This window comes from Dicentrarchus labrax, unplaced genomic scaffold, assembly GCF_905237075.1.
Source record: "Dicentrarchus labrax unplaced genomic scaffold, dlabrax2021, whole genome shotgun sequence".
NCBI lineage: Eukaryota > Metazoa > Chordata > Actinopteri > Moronidae > Dicentrarchus > Dicentrarchus labrax.
Window position 1 is genome coordinate 21,011,577 of NW_026136721.1, and position 21,700 is coordinate 21,033,276.

Genomic DNA, 21,700 nt, shown 5'->3' on the forward strand with positions numbered 1-21,700 from the left:
CACCTAAAAGGTCAACATTTTACGTATACAGCTAAACATTTATATTTCAAAGGCTGTGCATCACGGGTTAACAATTCATTTGAAAAGCATATAAAATTGTTGTCAAAAAGTTCCTCTCTGCTGCCTACAAATACAATGTAAGTGGAACTTCCTTCTAATTTATGAGCTGTATTCTGTAGATTTATTGTTAATCTAGAAAAGGGAACATGAATATCACTCCTCATCAGAGTGGAGCTTTTCAGAAAAACTGAAAATGAACACAATCACACCATATATAAAGAGTGGACAACTATTCTTATCAGCGAGGCTTATGTGAATATGTGACATGTATTCTGAATACACTCTTTGTGGTAGATATCAAACTTACGCAGGACCTCTTTTTACAATTCCTGAGGAGGTTTAGTAAAAGTCTGCCGTTGCTGCCTTTGTGCTATGTTGGTGACCTCAGGAGCTGCTGCCCCCCCCCGCCCTTCACCCCCCCCGCCCTTCACCCCCCCCCCCCTCCCCCCTCCCTCCCTCCCAGACAGATGTTAACAGCTGGTTTTGAGTTTCTGATGCAGGGTTTCCTTGAAACCAGGAAACCAAGACCATCCCCCTCCTCTTCTCTATAAGAAGCAAACACTTCTACCTCCAACACAGACCTCACTGTCGAGGTTCTGCTTCTCCAAAACGAACACTGTACATTTAAGATATTTCTCTCCCAGCCAGCAATCCCACTTACAAAACAAACATAAATATGAGGGGTAAAGCAAGGTTGTTTATATCATCTGGATAAAGAGTTTCTATATTCATTTATTCATATGACCCTACTAAGAAGTGAGTGGAGGGGGATGTTGATTTGATTTTTCATATGTTGGAGGCATTGGGCAGGCGGCAGTAAGGTCAAGTTGGGCCAAAGCAAAACAATAAATATCATAAATAAATGCGTTGCAGAGTTTAATTCAGGGGCATTTTGAGGAAAACTGTTTTAAATATATGAGGTTTAAAAAGGTTGAACTGCTACATGAGTCAGCAGTGTAATGACCTGTGTTTGTATGAGACTTCCTCCTTGTGGTGAGACAGTTGCACTACATCTTAGAGATTTAATGATGGAAGTTTGAGCTGTCAGGAGGCCCAAAATTTAAAGACCAGTCCACTAAAAGGCTTTTACTGTCCCCTAAAGATTAAAAGCAAATCTGATGAGAATAAAGTGAATGCAACTGCAGCAATGCTATTAGTAGACAGAGGATTTAGATGACCTTTGACCTGAACTGACCTCCAGCTACTGGGAATGTAACTAGGGATGCACCGATACCAAATACAAGTACTTAGATTTGCGTACTTGCCGTTATCGAGTACCATCACAGTTTAAACAATGACTTTCAAAGCATGTTTGATTTTCATCAGATGTTAACAAATTAAATGCTGCTAATGTTGTTTAAAATATCTCCAAACTGCAGACATTGCTTCTCCTCCGCCTAACTGCTCAGATAGCGAAAGGTTACGCAACATCATGCTGCTGTAAAGTGGTATCAGAGTAGTTTTATGATTACGCGTACATGAGCACAGTATCAGAGCTGATACTTGACACTGGTATAGACATCCCTGAATATAACAAATATATCCAAATTCACCTGGAGTAATAAAATGTATCATGAGGGCGATATACATTACTGACAACTCTGTGGATTATTTCTTGATTGTATAAAATATCAGAAACTTGCTTGTTTTGAGTCTGAAACAGATATCCTGTTTACTATCATATAAGACAAAGAAAAGCAGTATTTTCTCAACCAGCAAATGTTTTACTTGAAAAAAAGAGTGACTCAAACCACTTATCAGATATCAAAAGTTAATAATTGTTTAATTTCCCTTCAACTGACTATCACTTAATCGACTATTTTATTTCAGCATTACATCACACAAACGACAACATTCACTTTTGCTGTGATTTATTGTTACCTTTTGAGTTCCAGCGACAATGACAACAACAACACAGACAGATCCCAGTAATTCAGTGGAGAAAACGTCGATGCTTTGGTTGTTATGTTCTTCACTCTAGTTACCTACCATAATGAAAAAAGTACAGTGCTGAACTTGCGAGCTGTACACACGTGCATTGACATTATACTCTAAAAATACTCTATACAGTATATCCAACACCATACAGCCGTGAGGCATTCACAAGCAGAGAGGAGCCACTGTCCCTCTGGTCCTTTGTCTTGTAGAAGTACATCAAACATGTTCTGAAATCCTAAAATCACCACACAACAACTGAAGGAGAAGCAATTAAAGTTACAGTACTCATCGATGAATTATGACCTCATAATTCTTTAAGTCTACAATCAACAGTTATAAGTGCTTATATTGGAAGTGTAACAGGAAAGCAGCAGCAAGGTGGAGCAGGTTGTTTTTATACTGTACCATATATACAATATTGGGAGAGTGACCCGGTCTCAACTCCATTAAACCTCACAGTCAAATAACAGTGGCGAGTGTTGCTAAAGAGATTCTGAGAAGTCTGGAAACACCCTGCACCCACAGCAGACTGGGTTTCCAACTCCAACTGCAGTCGCGAATAAGGGATGTACACACACCTCGGTAATCACAGCGGCTCCAGAGTGGCTGACTGTTGTTACAACACGTCGCCACAGCGAAGCAGAGGTGAAACATCATGTTTGTTTACATGTATGTCCAGAGGGATGGCAAGGTAAAGTAAGGTGGTGGCTTCACGCTGGGTGAAAACACGCCTCAGTCTGAAAACATTTTCTGTTTACATTCAGTGTTTTTTTACTTCACTTTACTGGTTCCCGCCAGTTCTAACTCCTCAGGTTAGCAAAGGACTCATTTCTTATTACAATTTGCCCCAAAAATAAGTAAATCTGAATAAATATAGGCTTAATGGGACATTAAATGTCTTCTTACTTGTTTAACAACGCAGTTATGTCAGAGTTTAACTAGCTGAACCTTTATTCCTTTTAAAGACTGTTTGTCTTAGTTGTAATGGAAACACTTTACCCCCTATTTAGCATTTATAGCAGTATATAAACATTCAATAAATGGCTTATAACACACTATAATGTAGTTGTTAACAGATATGAGCATTTATTAATGTGTTTGTTTGTACTAATAAATAAAGGGACTTAAAGTGTTACTGTTGGAATTGTTTAGTTATTTCACATTTCACGTCTTCAAGGCAAGTTGAGCTGATTATGAAAATTTAATAGCACAATTATTATCTTTGTTGATATTGTCTCAATATATAAATCTATTTATATAATTACTGAAATAGGATTAAAAATCTCTTCAAGTGGCATTAAAATGTACCAAAAAAAGAAAACGTTACTACACAGTGTGTGGTAGTTGTGGTTGTAGTGATTGTACTTTGGTTGCCACTCTTTTCACACCTTGTATTTGTTGTCCATTCGCAGCTTTAGCATAAGGGAGTGGATTGTGTTTTTTCTTGGGTTATCACAATAATGACCATCTGCCTTACGTATCACAATATGCTGCTATACTGATTGTTGTCTCATCCCTAACTCTCATAAACAGATTAGTCTGTTATGAGGTTCAATTAGTGTTTTAACACACAGACAACATTCTCTGTGTTACGACTGAGCCTCAGTAGAGGAAGAAAATGTTGATGTGCATAGTCCAATTAATTTGTGTATTTTGTGATATTGTATGTGTTTCCATGGGATGTTTTTATGACTAGTCAAATAATAATTTTTTCCTGTATTGATAGTATTGCAAATCTCCTTTCTAGTTCAGTCCTATGACATTTGACTGAGGGTAGATGGAGTTGACAGAGGCATGTTTATTTTATATGCAGTGCTTTATGCCCCCTCCGCCTCACATTACAGTACAGTTCAGGACTCCTCATCAGTGGCACTGGGGGAGCGCTCCTGGAAAAGAGATAAAGAGAAAACTAGTAGTATTTTCTTAATCTGAATCCCCACCCAGGTCTGAATCAAACTACACCTAATAAGACGTTTTATGAACTGATGACAATCATAGGAAGTGTGTCATTCATTTTTTTTTTATTCAAGCAAGTGCTGGAGTTCATGAGAAAATTATGAAACATTCAAAAATACAATCTCGTAATGTGGAGAAACTGCTTTAAAATTCCCGGATACACACCCAAAACTGTTCCTCATGGCTTCACTTTCCACCAAGTCAAATCATTCATGGAAGTAAAAGAAAGTAAAATGCCACAGTCTCAGTCCTGTATTCAAAATTAAAATTTTCACTTAAGTAAAAGCATGCAGATGCAGTACTACTATCAGTGTTATTATAATTTTGTATCATTATATGTATGACTATGTAAGCTGTACTTTAATGTTGTTGTTCAAGGTGGAGCCAATTTTTTTATCTGTAACAATGTGATGTATTTCATAAACTGGTATGTTTTGTAACACATAAAAGATCCTGATTTGGGTTAAAATACGTCCATTAAGTAATGTTAAGTTTTTTTACATGTGTGATGTATGTTAATTTCATTAAGTAAGTTATATTTTAATGGACATTTATTTTCAGGATAATAGGCTTTTGGACATTTTTCAGGCTATCAGCACCAACAGTACCCAGGTTGTAGTAATGGTTCTCGTAAGGACAGACAGACACCAGCACACACAAACACACACAGTGAGTTACCTCTTCCTGCTCATCCTCAGAGTCATCGTCACTAACAACAGGTTTAGCTCTGGTGCGTCCTGTTCGTCTGCTGCGTCCCTTCCCTCGATCTCCACCTTTATCCTTTCTTCCCAGACGGATCTTTACTTTCACTGAGCGCGCTGGAGACAAACAAACACACACACATGTTTATGGTATAAATAAAGCTAATCTAAAGAAGCATATTAGTGATATCAAAACAATGCAACTGAAGGGAAACACATTCTTACCACCAACACCAAGTAACACAGCCTTTAACTAAAAGATGACCATTTCAAAAACAGACTGCAATCCTGCATGAAAATAAAAATCTGACAGACAGGCATACTTTCAGACTCTGATCCTTCCTCAGGCTCCTCTTCCTCTTCCTCGCTCTCCTCCCCCTCACTTTCCTCCTCCTTCTCGATCTTTTGCCTCAAACTGGTAAACACTGACTGGAGGACAATGGAGTCTTCATATATCTGCTCACATGAGAGAAACATGGTAGAACTTTATTATCAACGTTGTGTACACAGAGGTAACACTGGCTGCTTTCAGCGGCCATAATTCATATGATAACTAACAATATAGCAATGGGAGATCGGCTGTTATGCATGATATAGATGATGTAGCACTTTATTTTAAGCTTTTTGATCAAGTCCATAAGGATCTATATAAAGAATTCAGAAAAAAATGTATAATACCCTCCAAGTTTGATCAATCAGTTTTTAGTCATTTAACTATGGTGCAACAATCCTTCATGAATCCTGAATATCCTGAATAAAGGACAAGTAATGACTGAGATATGAAAGTAAGACAAATGGACAGACCCCAGTGTTAATTTCAAACATGGTACACTACTCTCACTGAACATTACACGGTAGAGAAGAGGACAGCAGGTGTTTTTCTGCAATCATGAGCGAACACTGTGTAGAGTGAGCCTCACCAGTGATCCCTCCAGGTTGAAGGTCTGAGCGTTTTGGAAGAGCAGCATGACGTCTCTCTCTAGGTCGCCCAGACTGCGGTAGCGATGACCTCGAATCCTCTCCTGCAGTGAAGATACAGCACGTACACATCACTTAGTATATAGTATATAAGAAAAAGTAACATGTTATGTTTATCTGTTTGAATCTGTCAATAATCGACACAGCCACAACTTGCTGTATTGGCTGCTTCAGCGACAAATCTACCCCAAAATAATCCTGTTTTTCCCTGATGTTACCTTGATCTTCCTGAAGTCCACAGGCTTGCGGATCAGTTCGTAGTACTCCGGCAGCTCTTTTCGAGACGGCAGCTGGATGAACACCTCACTCAGCTGACGACCGCTGGTGCTGCAGTAAATTACATCATCAAGATGAGAAAAAACATCTGCAACCTCCCCAATAGTGACTTTATCATATCCAACCCATTGTTAGTTTATTCTATTTAAATGACCAGTGTGTTGGATTTAGAGTGTGTTGGATTTAATGGCCTTAATTGTTGAACTTTCAGCCTGCAAGTAACTGAACATTGCTCATGTCTGTATTTGAGGACACAGGAATGACAATGGTCGAAATTTGGTGGCTGCGAAACATAGGAAAAAACGCTAATGGCCCAATGTACAGCCAGTGTTTGAGTTGTCTGTTCTGGACTACTGTAGAAACACTATGGTTCAAAATGGCGACTCCATGGAAGGCGACGTGCAGCGGCTCTTATTCTAAGGTAACAAAAACACAACGATTCCGATATTCAGGTGTTTATACACAAATTAAAAAATATCTATGAATATTATATTACATTTCTGCCAGTAGATCCTCCTAAATTTTACACACTGGACCTTTAAACAAGCATTCAGGAATAGTTTTTTGTAATCACTGTTTATCTATGAATAAAAATGTTATCTTTAGCTTCAGAGTTAAAGCTAAAATTAACTCAGCCAACAGCTAAAACTCAATTAATACAAATTAGTGAGAGTTAGAAGATCTCAATCTGTAAACAAGCATAACTGTTTTAATATGTGTCATATATGCAGAAACAAAGCATTAAAGTCCTTCCAGCAGCGGTTTTTCTACAGCTTGTAGTTGATTCAATAATACAGCAGGGTTATGCTGTATTATTACAAGTTAATGAGTCATTTGATAAGATGTATTATTTCACTTACACACGTGTTGCTGATTAGAGAAGCAAAGTGTGTATAAGATGTTAAACACAGGTTTAGTGACTAATTAAAAACTTCCACACAAACATAGTGCTCTTTATTTCACTCACCAGTGTGTACTGCTGTATAGCAGTGTCCGTGCATTTGATGCCATTTGTGTGACATCTTGGTTTTGTGTTTATAGCTTTGGGAAAATGACACATTATTTCAGGAAATATGTTTAAGCAGTTGTGAAAACTGTGTTGTGATTTTTCACAGTTTCTACAAATGACCAAGGAAGTGCAACGTCATTTCTCTTTTAACCTTAAAGCTGCAACAAGGAACTTTTTTTGTTGATTCTGGCAGCCAATGGCGGTGTTTCCAACGCCTCGTTTCATTGGTTTTAATGGGGAATGCAAAACGATGGCATTAAGAATAATGACATAGAAATAGCCAATTTAGTCGCTGATTATAATTTTTTGAACTGTTCTTCATAAATAACGTGTGACTCAAAGAACACTTCATTTGTGTCACAGACTACAACCAAAGCTAATTTCTGCTACCTGTCTTTATACTTGATGACAGCGTCCACTATCTTCTTCATCTTCTTCGTGAGGGCGGGGGGGTTGGGGGAAAGTTTCTCAGCGGGCGGGCGTCCCCTCTTCCTCTGCCTCTTCCCATCTTCATCTTTGTCCCCTCGTCCGCGTCCGCCCAAGGAAGAAGAGGGACCAGGGAGATCCAGGTCTCTGTCCCGCTTCCTCTTGCGGGTCGTCTTTTTGTGGCGTACCTCTTCCTCCACCTCCTCCAGTGTGCCCTCCTCTATCGCCTATCGAAAGACACAGACTTTGAGATTCAAATAATAAGGTATTTAAATCACAAACCATTCTCTTCAGAAAGCAAAGTTTTATTTAGTGTCTTAATTTTAATTTGTTTCTCTGCCCTTTCCCCCATGAGACTAATAACCTTGAGCCACTGCTTCTCGGTCAGTGAATCGCTGTAGTCCACCTCCTTTCGCTGCCGAGACCCTCGTCCAAACATTTTCTCCTCCTCCTCCTCGCAGGTCAGCCGTTCAACCTCAGCGTCGTCCTTCATGATCCAAGTGGGCAGCTCATCCTCCTCCATCAGACGAGGTTTTCGTCGTGGGTTACGGGCATCCTCGCGACGCCGGTCTAGGTCCATACGCTGAGGGAGGGAGAGGAAGAACAAAAGAGCAAAGAAACAAAATACACAGGGAGAGGGTTTGGGTTGAGTTAGGGCTGCTTGTGAGGATATATATGCTATAAATCATCTTCAAAACACTGACCATAAACTGGTCGAACTCCTCCTCACTCCTGGCAATCATCTGGTTGACCGTCTCGTCATCTGGCACCTCATCCTCCTCCTGAATACAGCATACACACATTGGCAAGCAGCGCATAAGAAAGCACACTTTTTTGAAATTGTGTGTTGCTGGTACTTGCACACACATTCATGCGTAGACACACTTCCTGACCCCAGACCTCGTCTTGCTCCTCGTGTTCGAGGATAGCCTGTAGGAAGGCCCTGCGCTCGTGACTGGAAGACTTCTGATCGAACATGCCAGCTTGGATGACCTTCTGGTCCACGTTCAGTTTGTACTTGGCAGCAGCCAAGATTTTCTCCTCCACACTATTCACAGTGCAAAGACGCAACACACGCACCTCGTTCTGCTGACCGATACGGTGGGCTCTGTCCTGGGCCTGCAGGTCCTGGGCAGGTCGGGAATGAGAGAGAATTAGTATTATGGTTCAAATGGTGCTCTGAGACAATTGTGGCTGGGGAAGAAGAGGGGGTTTCCCATTGTTTATAGATGAGGAGGCAGACGTCAACATGCCGCCATCACAGCGGTGGCATCTCACTTGTAAAACCTGCATGTAATCAAATTCCGTTAAAATAATGGTTATACATACTCTAAAACATGTTTCAACAAAATAACAGAAGGCTCTGCTGTTACATGTTGTTCCAACAAGTAACTTCAACTTTGGAAAAAGAGAAAGTAAAAGCCACAAGCCTCCGCTCCATGAAATCAGTTTTACTTCCTTAAACCTCCATTAAATCAATCTGCCGATGGTGAACTGCCATCCCGCATATGTCTTGCTAGCTGACTACTCTCTTACGTTTCCTGCAGAAATCAACTTTTATTGTATCATGCTTTCATAGTTTTGTATTAAATTATGCATTTCTTTTAAATACAACGCAATAAATCATGGAGATTTCAATTATAAGCTAACAAACCCTGTGGAGTTCGGACAGAAGCCGACACATTTATGTTGTTTGTTCCCAAAACCTGTCATTATTATTTTCAGACTATTGAGAATGAATTACTTCCACATTAATCTTTCAGAGGATATTTCTGCTTTCACTGTCAGTGTAAATGCATTCAGCGGAATTCTGTCAGCAGTAACAGTGTTTATAGGAGTCGTTTATACACTGTATAAAACAAAACCTACTCCTGGTTTTTAATTATTGTCTTGTCCCAAACTCTGGATTCTCTTTGGGTGTGAATCTCCAAATGCTGCGTTTGTGTCTAGTGTTCTGTGTATGGGAAGTGTCCAGCAGACACCTGTTCATTAAAATTTAAACAAATGCGATCACACCTGATGTGGGTTCCAGTCAGAGTCAAAAATAACCACAGTGTCGGCAGACTGCAAGTTGAGGCCGAGGCCTCCAGCTCTCGTGCTCAGGAGGAAGATAAAGTACTCTGACTCTGGGTCATTGAATGTCTTCAGTAACATTCCTCTATCCTCAGCTTTCGTAGTGCCTGAGACGTAGGAGGAGGATGGAAAAGAAAAGAAAAGCAGGTTCAGACAGAAAGTAAGAAACAGAGTGTTATGAAAGAAACAAGAAAAGAAAGAATGAAAATGAGAATAAAGGACAAATTCACAAACACTTATACAAGTAAACTGTCTCACCATCCAGACGCAGATATTTGAAGTTGCGATAGGCAAAGTAATCCTCCATGATGGTCATGAGTGAGGTCATCTGACAGAAGAGCAGCACTTTGTGGTTTGTGGCTCTCAGCTTTGGAAGGATTCGATCCAACACCTCAAACTTTCCTGATGCCCGATACAGGTCAGGACTGACGGCAAGGTAGGGGGATTGGGTTACAAGGGTTATATTTTGTGTGTGAGTGTGTGAGTGTCTGTGTGAGTGAGTGATCTTGACCCAAAGTGGAATTAGCACTTACCCCTGGACAATCCCACCAGAAAATCCTAAATGTTCCGAGAAGGATTCCTGCAAAAACAATTAAAACTTTATTTTGTAATCTAGCCAAATGCAGTCGAACAGATTTGCTTTAATTTGAAGCTCATTATGTCAAGTTTCAAGTCAATCTTGTGTGAAGAGATCCTGCTTCTATGTGCATTTTACGCTTATATAGATTATATACTTATATCTATATATATCCTGAGAAGCCAAAGATATCTGCCACACACAGTGAAACCAGGAACATCACACTTTTCAGTAGTACCTCTATTTGCTGGAACATGTAAGGGTGGTTACAGATTTTCCTCAGCTGCATGATAGTGTTCATCAGGGTCTTTGTACCTCCTTTACCCTGGTAAACACAATGTGCACAATGCCTGTAATCACAGTTTTATTCTTTCATTCAACATTTTCTCAAAAAGGGTCATCCAAGGACAGTTATCTAGACATGATTAAAGTAATATGTATTTAGAGAGCCAAGGACCTCACAAGATTCAGTTTCACACTCTTATGTCATACCCCTATAAGGTAGCTTGTTTTCCTGCTCTGTAAAACTGAGTTTGGACACAGTTTATACACAGTTTTCCTCACAGTGCTTTATGTGTGTCAAATAATCAGTTCAAGTCTTTTTCAACAGTAAAAGCCAAACTTCCACTCTGGTACAGATCACAGTATATGTTCTACTTATATTTATCATATAAACCATCTAGTGACAAATATTATCCTTGCCTGTTATTAAACTATGAAACTATCCTTTCCAGAAGAGAAAACATGTTTGATTCTGGAAATAAAAGAGACACATGTTTAGTTATAATGATGCTCAAATCTGTCCACAGTATTAAAGTGTTTATGCTCTCACCTTCTTGTCTTTCTCTGATCCATCAGTGAGCAGGACCCCCTTGGCCTGCATGTGCCTGTACAGCACCCTCTGAAGAGACGACATGTCGCACTTGATCACGTATTCCACCTGTCGGAGAGGAGAGACAGGCTGAATTAATGATAGTGTTACTTAATAATGAAGTGGACAAAAAGAGACGGACAAAAGCTTAAAGAGATCAGCTGATTCAAGGCTGGAAACGGAAACTAGATATTTGCTATCCGTTAGTCTGGATTATTCTGTGTTTGTGTGTTTGCGTGTGTGTGTATGTTGGTTGGTTTATCTGCTGTGTGTGCTGGAGTAGATGAAACATGCCTTCTCTGGAAGCTGCGCCTCCACTTCCTTCTTTAATCTTCGCAACAGGAAGGGGCGAAGTACTTTGTGAAGACGACGGATAATCAAGATGGTCTCCTCTTCATTAAGGTCCACCTAGAAAGTAAAAGACAAATTTTTAATTAAAAAGAACAACACTATCAGACTGCACTGCTAAACAGCTATGTAGCTCCTGCACACCTTTTCTCCAGTCATGGCGAAAGGAGCGTTGAACCACTGCTCAAAGGTGCTGCAGCTCTTGAAGATGGTTGGCAGGAGGAAGTTTAGCAACGCCCAGAGCTCAGGTAGTTTGTTCTGCAGCGGCGTTCCTGTCAGCAGGACACGCCGTGGGGCCAGGTAGTGGGTATTCAGGACCTGGGTCAGCTTACAGTGATGGTTCTTCATACGGTGGCCTTCATCTACGATCATATACTTCCAACGGATCTGGTGAGTAGAGACCATTTGGATAAAGCTACCTCTACACTGCATCCGAACAAACCGAAAACAGAAAAGTGCCCATAAGGATGATCTGGTCCAGTTTGTCCTGATGATGCACGCTGGTTCAGTCCCAAGCCAAAGCCTTGAACCACCACATGGGGAAACTCTTGCCTGAACTACAACACCCACCTGTCACAGTCAGGAAGCCTACATGCCTACATGAGTGCAAAGCAGCATGACGGCCACAGAGGACAGTAGGAGACTCGGTATACAGGCGGGGGTCAGTGTGTGCAGCACCTAGGAGAGAGCACTGAGACGCAGCACAGGGAGTGGTCAGATTGTCCAAGATCAAATACTTTTAGAGGACTTTGGGGATTTGGGGAGTGGGAGCCGACAAACAAGAACACACTGAAACCTCAAGCAAAATAAAATGATTGACGAATAACATGTAAAAAGCAACAGAAATACACTACGGCTGCCTGGGCGTGTTAGTGCGTGTCCTTGTGCTTTTGTTTGTTTGTACATTCCACCTCACCTTGGCCAGTACTTGTTTATCCTTGATGATGTACTCGTAAGTGGTGAGTAAAACGTTAAACTTTCCACTACGCAGTTGAGGGACAAAGGCTCTTCTGGCAGCAGGAGACCCCTGAAAGAAAGAAAGAAAGAAAAAAAAAAATGTAAATTATACAATATAAACAAACCAAATATCTAAAATATCAACATTATTTTTCTTAATAAAACATTTTATGATACAAGCATTAATGACTATTAATGGTGTGGCTGTGAAATCTCACCTTGTAGGACACTTTCACAACTGTCGGTGCCCACTTGTCAAACTCATACACCCAGTTAGAAAGAGTTCTGTCAATCAGAGACAGCTCAGTTGTCATTCAACAATTTAATCAAAATGTCTTTATTTTGTAGTGTTCTGTTTCTTTAAATAGCTTCTTCGATGAAGGAGAATTAAAACATGTAAAATATTTTTGCAGTTAATGAGGATTAGCTCACGAGAGGGGTACAATGATGAGGTAGGGTCCATTGAGCCGTTTGTGCTCCATGAGGTACGTGATGAGGGCGATAGTCTGGATGGTTTTTCCGAGGCCCATCTCATCTGCCAGGATCCCATTCAGGTTATTGTTGTAGAGGGAAACCAGCCACTCCAGACCTTTAATCTGACAGACGAGGAAGGGAGAAAGTCTGTCTAACATGACAAAACATTTACAGCTCTAGTCAGAAATGCCTTTTGTTCGTGGCAAAAGAACATTGTGTGTTTCTCTTTTTACATCATGTACCACCTCAGAAAATATTAATCTTTCAAGTACCATCTTTATGATGCGTTAAAACAATTTTCAAGAAAATATTACTGGAAATCCAAAACCTATTTTAAATTACATTTCACCAATCTCATGGTTTAAGTTGATATGTAATGTGTTATGTACATGCGAAATTGTATAGTATTTTGTAGCATATAGGGTTATTGATTCATTCTTTTTTTTCATTTTTTAAAAACATTTAAAAGTTTCTTCCGTGTACCACTAAAGGCATACCACCAGCGGTACACGAACCACAGTTTGAGAACCAGTGGTGTAATTGATTTGATTGTGCTTGTTCACCTGATACTGTTTGAGCTGTCCATTTATTAACAAACTGGACTGTTTCTCCACCTTCTCTGTGACAGCGTGAGCCACAGAATAATAAGACTGGAGGCCTCGGGCGAACGCTGCACCGCTATATTCGTCATCCACATCTTGTTTAGCATTTCTGCAAAGGAAACACAGAGTTTTATTCAAACATGACATTGTGGACATATTTTGTAATATGATGAATTCAAAAGTAGTATTCCAAGTATGTACTCACTCAATGATGTGTCGGACGTCCACCTCTGACACGTCTTCGCAGTCAGGGTCTGTAATCTTCTTCTTTTCCTCTACTGGTGTAGACGATGGATGAGGCTCCTCCTCTTCCTCCTGCCAGACAGCTGGTCAGTGATTGGAACAGTGAATATGAAACTGGCTTCAAGCATGTCTCTGAAACAACCCACCTCCTCCTCTTCCTCCTCCTCGCTGTCTTCACTGTCTGAGCGGGGAGCCACCTCATAACTGGAAATACATGCATGCTCAAATTAAATGAACATTTTAAACATGCTAGTGTGTTTGTGAGGCTATAATGTTTTTTAACACACCAGGAAACAGGAAAGTAGTTGATGGTGCTAGATGAAAAGTCATCGTAGTTTTGAGATAGATTTATCCTTTCTGGGCCATGAATTTCATGGGAATTCATTAATTGCCAAGATTCGGTATTTCAATGAACAGACCAACTTTTATAAAAAGACTTTCACACACATTTGCAAAACACAAATCACTTTTCCTCACACCAGACAGTCTCACCCAGGGTTCATCTCCAACCAGGTCTCCAGCTGTCCGGCTTTAGGAGCGTCCACTCCTGTCAGGATGTTCCCACTGTCTACATGGATGACCTTCACAGGCAGGTCACTCATCTGACTTGTCTCATCCAGAGGCTGCAGGGGAGGAGGAGGGTTATCTTTTGGATTGGGCTAATTACACTGGGCTGGCTTTAAATGGTGGTTGAATTAAATGGGACAAAGCCTCATATTCAGCCTTGGCTTGTAACCAGTGGATTCATTTTGGTCACCTGTTGCATCGACATCCATCACTTTAAGATATGTACAAATATGATGTGTTTGATCAAAATGCTACACAGTAACAGTGAACATGATGGAGCAAATAACAGTGTGGAAATTTTGCTTTCTGCCCTGACAGCACAAGGACAGAGAAACAATATCCCCTGAAGCTTTGTGTGAAATCTGATCTAAGCTTTTAAAGGAGGTCTCTATAGAGACCACAGAAAGCAACAAAACAAAGACTCAGGTTTGCGTTGTGAATGCGTTGTGGGTGTGTATTTTAATGAACAGCATCAGTGACTCTTGAATGTCTGCTTTAACTACCTCTTCCTTACTGGAAAAGATATAAAGTAATCTATACAAACAAAACAATTTATATTGTCTCTAAAGTTCTGCCATCACTATGGCTGCTGTATCTGCTCACCTCTCCATCAGGACCCATGGCAGGAGTCTGACCCTCAGCAATCTCCAACTGCAAGACAAGGAGAAGTTGTAAAAGACAGTCCGTGATTATCAGAATCAAAGAAGAAAAATTAGACTCTCTAATATCAGAGGTGCAGACTGTTGAGGACATTTAAATATCCCTCTCATACTGTTTTCCATACTTTCTTCTTTTTCTTCTTCTTCTTCTTTTTCTCCTTGAGGGCCTGTGCAGCTTTGTGAGCTCTGACCAGCTCGGTGAGGTTGGCGACATACTCGTCAGTTTGCTGCAGCAGGTAGGCCAGGCGCTTATCCTTCTTCTGGTCAATCAGTTTACGATAGCCCTCCTCATCCTCAGCCTGGGAGGACAGATACATATACAGTGTGTGTAGGAGGGTGCATATACTAGTAAACTGGTATAACTGTGTGTGTTTGGTGCCATTATTACCATAAGCCTCCTCATCCTCTCTTTCTCAATACGCTCATTCTCTTTCTTCTGTTCCCGTTCGGTGTTGGCATGGTAGGTGGCCACAGCTTTGGTCAGTTTCTGCATTTTGCCTGTGATTGAGCGGTGGTACTCTTTGAAGTCTTTGGCATGCTGCAGGATGCTGTTGAGGTACTCCTAAGTGCAAGTATGGGTGAAGGACAAATAAGCACAGAAGAAGATACCACTTAATCTTATCGCAGGTAACGTCACAACTGCGTTTGTCCTCTACCTGATGTTTCTGCCTGCGTTTGCGCTCTTGCTCAATCTTCTGCTGTTTCTCCAGTTTCTCTGTGATGCGTGCCTCTCGCAGAGACTGACGCTTGCTCCGCTTGTAGGCCTTGGCATCAAGGGCGGTCTCTAGAGCTGTGTCGCGACGCATACACACGACCACCTCTTGACGTAGCTGTGGATAGACAAATATACAAACATGGACTCATAACGAACACCACCACCATTACAAACATGCAAAAATGTGATGTTGTGAAGGTTAAAGGTGAAGGTGAAAATGTGAAGCTTGATGTAGTGCATACCTGTCTCTGGAAGTTCAGCAGTCGGAGGGCTTTGAGTTCTATGGTAGCTTTGGTACGTAAATCACCAGCCAAGGAGCCCGGCAGGTTCTCCAGTTCAGCGATACGATGAGTGATACGAGCCTGTAACCTGAGGGAGCAAACAGTACTGAGTTGCCATTATTTCTTTATGTATTATTCATGCTTTTGATTTCGAATACCTCTGGTGGACAGTATACAAGAAAATAATGAATAATCACTTGACAGTTTTGATTGCCATGAAAACAATAACACATGCTTATGGTACAATATACTTCAACTGTAACATTTCAGATTTAACTTGCTAAAGTTTAATTTAGATGTTTTTCTTGAGATGTAAGAAACTGTGCATCTCCAAAGGCCCTGGCATACCTGTATTCCCTCTCCTGCAGTATCTCCACAGGGTCGAGGCCGCAGGGTTTCTGAATGGGGGTAATGCGGTTCTGCTTGGCGTGGTAAGGCATCATGGGAGTAGGCTGTGCTGGCTGGCCAGGGGACTGGGTCTGTGGAGGCATAACAGGGGAGGCAGCGGGGGGAACTGAAGGGGGAGCGGGAGAGGGCCGGCCAGTGGGCTGAGGGGGAATCAGCTTTTGGGGTGCGTTGGAGGGGGCAGCTGCATTCACCATGGGGCCTGGAGGATAGTGACGAGAGGGAATAAAGAAACGGTTAATATCATGCTGCTGTAAATGCTGCTGTAGTCTACAGTCTATTATGGCCTTACAGTCCATGGATTTTTTCATAGTAGATATTTTAACATATCCTAGCAGGAAAAGCACAGCCGTAACCAGTTCTGTTCCATTTGGGTATCCAAATATGACATGTAATACAGCATACACCACACCAGGTCCCTGACACTGGGACATTTAACTGTAAATTCATATAATACTTAATTCGAAACATTTTACACATTTCCTCCCTGATACCTTTTCAGGCTCGCTTTCTTGCTTAAATGGCTGTTAATTAATTTATACATTTCTGATTTTTTTTTGTTAATTTGCCACTTTAATCTTTGAAATTTAATGCTGTCATATTCAATCATATCACAAATAAAAGAGAAGTCCATAAGAGAAAAATTAGAGAATCTACCACATGAACACTGTAATGTTACATATGAATTTAATGAATTTACTCTGTCTGCGCTGCCAACAAGCCTCCCTGTCTTTGTTGGGCCCTCCTACAGTGAGATTAGTCAGTTCACTTTTTTAAACTCCTCATATCCTGATGTTATCATTGTCGTTATTCTGGGAACAAATATGGAGCATGAACCATTATGAAAAAACTCTTCCTGCTGCTGAACACGCCTCTTTTATGCAAACACAGACAACCTCAGATTAAGTTGACACCGACTCAACTAACTAACATCACCGTCAAAGTACAGTTTAATACCAGTGTAGGCAATCAGAGTTTGTCAACTTGGACATTCTTTGATAACTTCAACTTAAATCTGAGTAAGTTAATCTCCCTTCGAAGTACAGCCCTCAGGAAGCCAAGCAACACACGCAAAGACAGGAGGAAGAGCTTTGTTAGAGCTCAAGGATACACACAATGCGTTTCGATGTGAAATTTAAAAAAAATTAAGACATTAAAAGCAAAAATTACCCTCATATGTTGGCATATAAACAAACAGTTCTAATCCTATCAGTTGATTCATTTTCTCTCCCGGATTAGAGGTAATAACTGGAATTTATATGGACATACAATACCAGCTCTGACTAAGGTACTCGCACTAGTTCAACAGCACAAAAGACTAACAGGTTTCACAAGGTCTTACAGCAGCACCACATACCTTCAGGCCAGGACTTGGGAGGTCCATTTGGATTTTGTCCCTGCATCCCAGCTGGAGTACCCGATGGTCCTGGAGGAGGCATGTTGGGACCCATCATTCCTAAAGAAACAAGTGATTCTCTTAAGTCTAATGGCAGCTTAACAATAGAGGTCTTTTAAAATGTGAGAAGAGGACTATGGGAGTTAACTAGTATGTAGTATGTAGTAGTAACTAGTAACTAGTATGAAGATCCAATGTAATATACAGCTATAGATGAATCTTCCATCAATTATTCATCAGACTGAATGATGTAGCTTCATATTCCAGACATTCTCCATGCATGCTCACCATGAGCTCGACTGTAGCCTGAGCCCATTGGCCCAGGCCCTGGTCCTACTGGTCCACCTCCTGGCCCGCCTCCAGCTCCAGGAGCTAGGCTGGGCATGGGCTGCTGCTGCTGCATCCCAGGCATCGGCCTCTTCCCCTGGACAGCCATCTGGAGATGGTCTGGGAGGGGCTGTCCCCGGGCCAGCATCTTATAAGCCATGATCTGGGCTCTGAGTTGGTGTAGTTGGTTCTGATTGAAGGGAGTAGGGCCACCGGGGCCACCGGGGCCGCCAGGACCTCCAGCGCCTGTAGGACCTCCAGATTCAAGCCCAGGTCCAAGGCTGGGGACGCTTGAGCCAAGGTTGGGTCCAGGGCTGGGGCCTGGGCCGGTGCCACCTGGAGGGCCAGACCGGTTACTGGGACCCAGGGAGTGCTGATCCCCACTGGGACCATCTAAAGGTGTAGAGGCAGAGCCGGGACCACCAGAGGAGGAAGAAGACGAGGATGATGGCATAAGAGGTCCAGAGGGAGGACCATTTGAAGGGACGGGGCTGGAGTGGTCAGAGCCACCTAATGGAGAGTGGTAACCTGGAAGACACAGACAGACAGACAGACAGACAGACAGACAACAGACAGACAGACAGACAGACAGGTAGATGAAAGGGGTGCTAGGTGTAATCATTCATCTGGGGGTCTCAAAAGAAAAACAAATAACATTTTAGAGAATATGATTATTTGCTCTCATGCCAGGTGCAGTCAAGTGACTTCCTGGAGTTCTGTTGTTACTGTGAGGTTTCCTGGCAACCAGCAGAGACTCCAGGAAGTAACTGTGTTTGACCACGAAATATTCCCACAATAAACACTCCCGTAAAACCACAAATTGTATTTTTTAAATTGTTTGTAGTTTGTGGATCATATTAAACAAACAAGAAATAACAAGTAAATTATTGAGCTTTGGAGGTGGATTTTGTTACCTTTGTACAGAGCCAGACTAGCTGTTTCCACCCTGTTTCCAGTCTTTATGCTAAACCGATGAAACTAAACAGGCATGATACTGCTATAGATAAAAACCACTCCTTTAACAAAGGTCTGTAACATAGCCAGTTAAACAGTAATTTATTCCCTAACAGTGTTCAAATCCCACCAGACTGTTATGTCATAATGTTTTAACTCTGATTCACTAAGCCTGTCTGACTGTCTTCATTCCCTCTATCCCTTCCTTATAGCAGGCTGCATGCAGAGGACAAGCTGCAAAGTTGCTACCTGACTGTTTGAGTCAGACTGAGCTGTGGCACTGTATTTTCATATAGTCAAAACAAACATTTTAATGAGCTGAACGTGGTTCATTTCATAGAGACACTCCCTATAAGCCAGCCAGGCTACATGACCACACCATTACAGATGTGTCATACTTAAAGAACACAACTTGTCTTACACAATGCTGGAAAGTACCAAATTGCTTAAGAAAGGTCTACGTAGCAAGCCTACCTTGCGAGTGTTGGTCTAGAGGACTGGGTGGGGGGCCCATACCACTATGCCCGCCCTGTCTCATAGACAGTCCCTTCATCTGACTAAAGCGGCTCTCCTCACTCATACTCTTCTCATGCATGCTCTCCATTGGCTGTGGGAGGAATCACATAACACATTAAAATAAATAACAAAAAAAAAATGAATATGCAGCTGCAGTTATTCACTGGTATGTATGTGTTACAATGCCAGATAAAGCATGTGCACATTATAAAACAGTGGAGATATAATGGAAATTTCTTCAACTTTCATTAAACAGAATAAAATAGTAAAATACTGAATGAAAACTGACTAGACAGGATGTGCTGTCATATATATAATATGCATATCTTCCAAAATATATGCAAAAAGTCTACAGTTATTTAAAATGTACGTTTTGCTGTGGAATTAACCTCCACATAGCTGCATGGTACAGTTTACAGATCACCCCCTTTCTATGATAATGTGATGTTCAAACTCCTTAATATGCTTGTATAACATTAGATTTGTGGGATATGGGTTTAGAAATATCTGCTGACACTCCACCTGTTTCCAAAAGGAGTGGAGTTAACAGTGGTGGTGTGTCTCAGTGGGACGTTGGGTGTTTGTATGTCCTTACTTTATGCAGAGGATGCATGTTGTCCTGGCCGTATCCAGATGGCCCTGCCTGCGAGTGTCCAGAGGAGGGAGGGCCAGGGCTGGGGCCCATCATGCTGTGAGAGGAGCCTGGGGAGGGCCCGGGGCTGGGGCCCAGCATGGCCCCGGGGGAGGGACCCGGACCAGGAGAAGGACCTGGGCGAGGGGTGCCTCCCATGGGGGGATCTGGCGTCGACATCGCCCTGGATCTCCTGCTCCCGGATGAGCAGCAGGGACCTGATAGAGAGCAGAGAAATGACAGAGAGAAGGTGAGAGGGAGTGACAGAGAGGAGGAAATATGATATTTGCAAAAGTGTGGCAATGCACTCTGCAAAGGTTGCTAAACTAAATATGCATTAATTTAGTGGTTTGATTAAACTTCAAAAAATATGTATTGACAGTGAAGCTGCATATTTGCCTTCTACTCTGCTTTTTTGATAAATGAAGTGGGTGCACAATCTTTGCAGGATATGGGTGAATTTTGTCAAACGCCTATGAAGATGAAGACATTCTCCTGCTGCGCTGCACCAAATCACCCGTTGCGCGCATAAGCAATTGCAGCTGCAGGGTCTACCGCTGCACTTGCACTGAACACGGGGAAATACTGTAAATTATGCACATGAGCCCATGCTACTGAGAATTTCCTCACTCAGTCCATGAAAGGGTGTCTCGTTAAATATAAAAAAGGGGAATGGCGGACTGTGCTTGTGCGACTGACCTACCCGCATCAACAGGACAGGCGGTCCTGGGTGAATTTCTGCGCTCCCGAGTTTGTATTTGTGGGAGATCAAAGAAAACGCAGCGGTTGTCGCAATTAGTCCACTCACCCTCTTTGTAATCTGCCTTCAAGCGTTGATTTGTCTCACCGACGTGGCTCGAGCGCCCCCTCCACCGCTCCTATGACCGAATGTCTAGTCACGGATGCCCGGCAGCGCGCATGCGTGTACAGCGACATAAGGCTACTCACACTGAACATCCACAGTGGACTGTAGGTTTATTATACAGTGTGTGGGAATAATGGTTTACAGCTACGCTCAAATGTTAATATGCACCTTAGAGAAAATAATACGAGTCTGCATGTTTTTATCAGGCTTAAATTAAGCCTTTAAAAAAAATCCTCAGATCTAACTTTATTTTCATTAATTAGAGGCTATTAGATCACAATGCATTTGGCATTAAGAACCAAGTAATGATAATTATTGTGGTAAATTAATGACAAAAGATAAAAATACAGAAAAGTGTTAAAAAAAACTAAAAGTAAACTAAAGCAATGTGTTACAGTGTTCCTGTAACATTGACTGTACGCAGGAGCTTTGCTCTCACAACATAAGCTCACTGCATCACATGAGAATCAAGTCCTCGTAAACTCTGGTGCATTTGGTGAGACTTTAAATTTATGCAAACGTTTTATGCCAAGCAATTTTCAGAAACTTTTGAAGAACAAAAACTTTGAAAACCCATGTTCAACCACTGGATGTCATTTACCACAGCGCCCTTCGATTTATCACATTCACTCACCGCTGTGATTAATAATAAAAAAGTCAAATGGTCATCACTGACAAAGAGGAGGTGTCTGCAAGATGGAGATATATTTAACATCCTAAGTGGAGTTCAAAGTGAGCAAACATGAAACCAGAACACAAGACAGTTTAGTTTAGTCGCTCTAACTCAACCCTGAACAAGACTGTTTCCAGTACCACGCAATTTACTACTCGAATCAACTGCAAAACAAACTGATGTTAAAAACAGTCTTTCCTCTGAGGGACTTACGTCTTGAAA

General features: G+C 41.6%; 1 protein-coding gene across 3 annotated transcripts; it reads right to left on the reverse strand.

Moving 5' to 3' along the window:
* Positions 1 to 1,914: 1,914 nt before the first annotated feature.
* LOC127354462 (transcription activator BRG1) lies at positions 1,915 to 20,864 on the reverse strand. 3 transcript variants are annotated; one of them, XM_051384377.1, is made up of 34 exons: positions 20,749 to 20,864; positions 19,905 to 20,158; positions 19,268 to 19,400; positions 17,801 to 18,367; positions 17,474 to 17,572; positions 16,060 to 16,318; positions 15,673 to 15,799; positions 15,372 to 15,545; positions 15,104 to 15,277; positions 14,841 to 15,014; positions 14,660 to 14,707; positions 13,982 to 14,112; positions 13,636 to 13,693; positions 13,452 to 13,561; positions 13,208 to 13,355; positions 12,603 to 12,766; positions 12,389 to 12,455; positions 12,130 to 12,240; positions 11,358 to 11,600; positions 11,160 to 11,273; positions 10,827 to 10,934; positions 10,233 to 10,319; positions 9,951 to 9,997; positions 9,676 to 9,842; positions 9,361 to 9,524; positions 8,212 to 8,472; positions 8,049 to 8,126; positions 7,709 to 7,927; positions 7,309 to 7,571; positions 5,852 to 5,960; positions 5,576 to 5,677; positions 4,979 to 5,111; positions 4,633 to 4,772; positions 1,915 to 3,884 (listed from the first exon to the last, which is right to left on the reverse strand). In XM_051384377.1, the coding sequence occupies exons 2-34, from the start codon at positions 20,118 to 20,120 to the stop codon at positions 3,849 to 3,851; spliced, it is 5,031 nt and encodes a 1,676-aa protein (XP_051240337.1). In that variant the 5' UTR covers positions 20,121 to 20,158; positions 20,749 to 20,864; the 3' UTR covers positions 1,915 to 3,848. The 3 variants fall into 3 exon arrangements, 2 of the variants coding, with proteins under 2 accessions (XP_051240337.1, XP_051240336.1); XM_051384376.1 differs by having other exon boundaries at positions 4,979 to 5,114; XR_007881552.1 differs by lacking the exons at positions 1,915 to 3,884; positions 4,633 to 4,772; positions 4,979 to 5,111 and adding an exon at positions 6,877 to 6,950.
* Positions 20,865 to 21,700: the final 836 nt, after the last annotated feature.